Here is a 5463-nt window from a genome sequence, read left to right as displayed (position 1 = left end):
CTGCAAGACCTGCAGCGGCAGCGCCGGCAACTGCACCGCCTGCCCGGCCGGCCAGCTGCTGGAGGTGGCCCGGTGTGTGGCCGCCTGCTCCGGGGGCTTCTTCCCGAGCGAGGGCCAATGCCTGCCCTGTGACTTGGCCCACTGCGCCACCTGCGCCACCGGGCGGCAGACCTGCACCGGCTGCCCGGCCGGCCGGCTCCTGCAGGGGACCACCTGCGTGGCCTCCTGCTCCGCCGGGTACTTTGCCGGCGCCAGTGGCCGGGACTGCCTGCCATGCGACGACACGTGCGGCCAGTGTGCCGGGCCCGGGGCCGCCGAGTGCACCTCCTGCCGGGCGCCCCTGCTGCTGAAGGCCGGCCAATGTGTCGGGGCCTGCTCCGACGGGTTCTTCCCCAGTGCCGGGCACTGCCTGGCGTGCGACGCCTCGTGCGCCACCTGCGCCGGGCCGTCGGCCGCCAGCTGCCTGGCCTGCCCGGCTGGCCGGGTCCTCCACGGGGGCCAGTGCCTGGACGCCTGCCCGGCCGGCTGGAACCCCGGCACCGGGCCCCATGCCGGGCAGTGTGTCGCCTGCGCCGGGTCCTGCGCCACCTGTGTCGGGCCGACGTCCGAAGATTGCACCGACTGCCCGGCCGGGCGGCTGCTGGTGCCGGCCGCCGAGGGGGCCCTCGCCGGCCGGTGTGCCCCCTGCCGGGCCCCCTGCCGGACGTGCGCCACCACGGTGGACCACTGCACCGGCTGCCCGGACGGCTATGCGCTCTTCTTCGGGGCCTGCATGGCCGCCTGCCCGGGGGGCTATGTGCCCAGCGCGCCGGACCCGGCCACCGGCCAGCGCACATGCATGGCCTGCCATGAGACCTGCCTGACTTGCGATGGGCCCGGGGCCCGGGAGTGTACCTCCTGCGCCACGGGCCAGTGGCTGGACCGGGCCACCGGCACCTGCCGGCCGTGTGCCGCCAATTGCCGGACTTGCGAAACGGCCAGCCAGTGCTCCAGCTGCCAGGCCGGCCGGCTGGCCCTCGGCGGGGCCTGCCTCGATGCCTGCCCGGCCGCCGGGTACTACACGGCCGGAAGCGAATGCCGGCCCTGCCACCCGAGCTGCGGCCAGTGCTCCGGGCCCGGGGCCAGTGAGTGCACCAGCTGCCAGCAGCCCGGCACCGAGCTGCTCCAGGGCCGGTGCGACTTCCGCTGCCCGGAGGCCCGGCAATTCCGCCACCCGGAGACCGGCCAGTGCCAGGCTTGCGATGCGGCCTGCGGCCGGTGCATCGGCCCGACCGATCACGACTGCTGGGACTGCTCCGGCGGCCGGCTCCTGGAGGAGGGCACCTGCCGGGCCGATTGCTCGGTCGGCTTCTACCTGGCCCCGGGCACCGGGGTGTGCCAGCGCTGCTCGCTCGACGGGTGTGAGATGTGCTCCGGGCCGAATAGCTGCCAGCGCTGCCGGGCCGGGCTCCGGCTCATGGCCGGCCGGTGTGAGCTGGTGTGCGGGCTGGGCTTCCGGCCGGACGAGGGGACCCGCACGTGTGTCCCCTGCCCGGCCAACTGCCGGGACTGCTCCGACACCGACGCCGGGGCCTGCACCCGGTGCAATGTGTCCTTCTTCCGGGCCCCGGCCGCCATGGCCGGCGGTCAGGAGGTGTGCCTGCGGGGCTGCCCGGCCGGGCACTTCGCCTCGCCCTTCACCCTCCAGTGTGAGCCCTGCGCCGAGGGGTGCGCCGTGTGCTCCGGGCCGAACCCCGGCGATTGCTTCGAGTGCCAGGCCGGCCTGCTGCGCATGTCGGACGGCGTGCGGGCCGGCTGCGTGGCCGCCTGCCCGGCGGCCAGCTTTGCCTTCGGCACCGAGTGCTTCGCCTGCCACGCGGACTGCGCCCAGTGCGGCGCCTTCGCCCAGTGCACCTCCTGCGCCGGGGCCCGGTGGCTGCAGCATGGCCGGTGCGTGGACCGCTGTTCCGAGGGGTGGGTCGGCCTGGCGGCCGGGGCCCCTGCCGCCACGGCCACGGCCACGGCCACGGCCACGGCCGACGGCGGCGGCGGCGGCGGCGGCACGTGCGTCTCCTGCCTGAGTGGATGCCGCGCATGCGCCGGCAGCCCCAGCACCTGCACCGTCTGCCTGGGGGATGGGCTCCTCCATCGGGGGGCCTGTGTGGCCACCTGCCCGGAGGGGTCCTTCCAGGAGCACAGCCCCAGCCGGTGCACCGACTGCGCGGCCGGCTGCACGGCCTGCCTCGGCCCTGGGGCCCAGTGCACCCGATGCGCCGAGGGGCTGTACCTGCAGGAGGGCATGTGCGTGGCCACCTGCCGCGAGGGGCTCTTCCCCGTGCTGGACCGCCACCCGGGGGATGGCCCCTCGTCGGTGGCCGGCCCGGGCCCGAGCGGCTCCGGCTCCGGCTCCGGCCCCGGGGCCGATGGGCTGCTGGTGTGCCGGGCCTGCCCGGCCGGCTGCCGGGCATGCGCCTGCGATGACCCCGGCACCTGTTGCTTGTCCTGCCCGGCCGGTCGGCTGCTGCTGGATGGCACCTGTCTGTCGGCCTGCCCGTCGACCGGCTTCTGGACCGACGCCAAGCGCGGCGAGTGCCACGCCTGCGGGCCCCAGTGCGAGCGCTGCGAGCCGTCGCCCTCGGCGGCCGGGGACAAGCTCGCCTGCTCTCGGTGCGCCTCGGGCTTCCTCGTGCTGCCGGCCTCGGGCCAGTGTGTCGGCGCCTGCCCGACCGGGACCTTTGCCGACCTGAGCACCGACTCCTGCTCCGGCTGTCATGAGCACTGCGTCGCTTGCACCGGGCCGCTGGTCAGCGATTGTACCCTCCTCTCGGAGGAGGGCGAGCGCGGTACGTGACCCCCCCCCCTCCCCCCCGGCCTCCTCCGCGCCCGCTGTGTCCTTTGCGCCGTCATTGTGCATGTTGTGTCCTGCCCATGCCATGGGCGCTGTTTCCCTTCTTGTCCTGTTGTCCTGCTTTCCTTTTTTTCCTTTTGTCCTTTTGTCCTCTCGTCCTCACCTCCCTCGCCTGCCCCTTACTCTCTTACCCGCGCTCCCGGGCATGCAGCCGCCCGCGGCCGCTCCACCACCCTTGCCCTGGCCGTGACCATCCCCCTGGTTCTGATCATCCTGATTGCGATTGTCCTGCTGCTTGTGTGCCTCCGACGCCGGGCCTCGGCCAAGGGCGCTCCCGCGGTGCGTCCCACTCACGAGGGAGGGCAGGCGGGCTCCCCCCCCCCTGCCACGCCTCAAGCTACAAGGCCTGGCGCCTCGCCAGGCACATCATCCCGGTCACCTTGCTCACCTGCTCCTCCCCCCCCGCCCCTGCCTCGCGCCACGGCGCCTCCCATTCCCGGGCCCCTTCCCCTCGTCCAGGCGGTCGACGGTGCGTTCCCATGCCCTCTCACCCTCCTGCTGGTCAATGCCCACGCGACAGCCCGCCCCCTTTCCTGACACCCGTGCCGCGCGCCGCACACAGACCTGGACAAGACCGTCCTCAACACCGCCATCGGTACGTTGCCTTCTGGCCCTGCTCCCGTGCCCCCACCCCCCCGGGTCGACGGCCCGGCCCATTTCCCGGGCACAAGCCCCCTTTCATCGCACGCCACTGACCCGGGGCGCGCCTGCCGCCGCACAGAAATCGCCCTGCCCGGATTCCTGCTCCTGACGCCGGATGTGGACCTGCGCCTCGGCGACCACGTCGGCAAGGGCGGCCAGGGAAGCATCGTCCAGGCGACCCTCCTCCGGCCGGACCTGGTCGCCTCGCTTGGCACCGACAAGCTGGCCGTCAAGCTGGTTCTCCGTACGTCGGCCCCACGCGTCCCGCCGCCCGGTGTGCTCCATCTGGCAGCCTCCCGCCCGGCTGTCGAGCGCCGCGCCAGCCGGCATCCTCACTGACGACCCCCGGCCCGATCACACGGCCTTCTCCCCCTCCTCCCCCCACGCCAGATGACGCCCCAAGCATGCGCTCGCTCTTTGAAAGCGAGATTTCCATCATGTGGTGCGTTCCCCTCGCTCGCGCCGCCCGCCACCCTCTTCCCGTTTGCCGCTTCCCGTTTCCCGTCTCCCGTTTGCCGGCGTGTGTGCGCGCGCTGGCGGCTGGCGCGTCACAAACACCCGCACACAGCCGCCCATTGTCCCTCCCTCTCCGTCCCTGCACCCCCCCCCCCCTTCCCCACACACTTTTCTCTCTCGCTCTCTTCCTGCCCTCCTCTCACCCGCATGCCAACAACTCCCCCCCCCCCCTTCCCCCCCGTCTCCCGCCCCCGCGCCCTACGCCCTGGAATCGCCAATCCCGCAGGGCTCTCAATGGCGCCCCGAACGTCGTGCAGCTGGTTGGCTATGCCAACGCCCCGCAAATGATCGCCATGCGCCTCTATGACACCTGTCTCAAGGAGCTCCTCAGAGCCGAGATCCCCCTGTCCCCGGAGCAGCAGCTGGCCATCGCAACTGGCATTGGTACGTCCACTCTCGTCCCCTTTCTCCTGCTACTCCCTCCCCCTCCCCCTCTCTCCTTGTCTCTCTCTCTCTCTCTCACACACACACACGCACGCACGCACACCGCCTCGCCTTGACCCCGCCGCCTCGCCCCCTAGCTGCTGGCCTGGCGGCCATCCACCAGCGGAACATCGGCCACCGCGACATCAAGCCCGGCAATGTCATGATGTCCCTCGACCCGGGCACCGGCCTCTGGACCCCGTATGTGGGCGATTTCGGCGTGTCCATGCCTCTGGACCAGCAGAGCTCGGTCCTCCTGGCGCAGGAGCACTTCAATGCCTTTTCCGCGGCCTTTGCCTCGCCCGAGGTGCGCGCCCCTGGCCACCAGCGGGTCCCTGCCGTGTTCCTCCGCCGCGTCCGCCCCTTTTGCCCGCCCTTTTGCCCGATGGAGCTGGTCCCACACACACACACATCCATGCCGCAGGCGGCCTCTCTCACTCACATCTCCCACCGGCTGGCCTCGCCCCCGTCCCCCCCCCCCCCCCCCCTGCTCCCGCAGATCTGGATCGCCAGTCAGGCCCACTCGGTGCTTGCCACCGAGGTCCTCCTCCCGTCGGATGTCTATGCCTTTACGGTGCTGTTGTGGTCGCTCTTCACCAAGGCCGTTCCATGGGAGACCGAGCCGCAAGGCACCATCGCCAGCCACATCATCGCCGGCCAGCGCCCGTGTATCAGCACCCTGGAGGGCAGCCTCCAGAGTGCGGGATTCTCGGTCGCCGCCATCACCGAGCTGGTGGCTCTCATGTCGGCTGGCTGGAGCCAGGATCCCCTGGACCGGCCCACGGCCGAGGAGATGCGCCTTGCCCTGGCGGCCATGCAGCCGTGAGGGCCTGACTTCCGCCCTCCGGGTTCCCCCCCCCCCCTCCGGCACTCGGCCGTGAGGCTCGAGACAGGGCGGGGTCCGGGCACGGGAGGACGGCTGGCTCTCTCCCCTCGCCGGGATCGGCCAGCACACCAGCGCACTTGAGCCGCCCCCTCACCCGCCCCCCCGCGGG

At 72.6% G+C, this 5463-nt stretch overlaps 1 protein-coding gene across 1 annotated transcript in view; it reads left to right on the top strand.

Annotated features, from left to right (window-relative positions):
- The window catches only part of H696_05716 (serine/threonine protein kinase), a 13489-nt gene extending 8026 nt beyond the window's left edge, over positions 1 to 5463 (top strand). Inside the window, exons 6-14 of the mRNA XM_009499529.1 lie at positions 8 to 2822; positions 3039 to 3166; positions 3347 to 3356; positions 3450 to 3482; positions 3609 to 3773; positions 3920 to 3971; positions 4272 to 4429; positions 4567 to 4775; positions 4968 to 5463. Of these exons, the coding sequence (XP_009497804.1) occupies positions 8 to 2822; positions 3039 to 3166; positions 3347 to 3356; positions 3450 to 3482; positions 3609 to 3773; positions 3920 to 3971; positions 4272 to 4429; positions 4567 to 4775; positions 4968 to 5294 (3897 nt within the window). The 3' untranslated portion in view covers positions 5295 to 5463. The remainder of the gene's footprint in view (positions 1 to 7; positions 2823 to 3038; positions 3167 to 3346; positions 3357 to 3449; positions 3483 to 3608; positions 3774 to 3919; positions 3972 to 4271; positions 4430 to 4566; positions 4776 to 4967) is intronic.

Source organism: Fonticula alba (assembly GCF_000388065.1).
Source record: "Fonticula alba strain ATCC 38817 unplaced genomic scaffold supercont2.13, whole genome shotgun sequence".
Lineage (NCBI taxonomy): Eukaryota > Rotosphaerida > Fonticulaceae > Fonticula > Fonticula alba.
The sequence above is the reverse complement of the archived record's forward strand: the minus strand, read 5'-3'. Positions and strand labels throughout refer to the sequence as shown.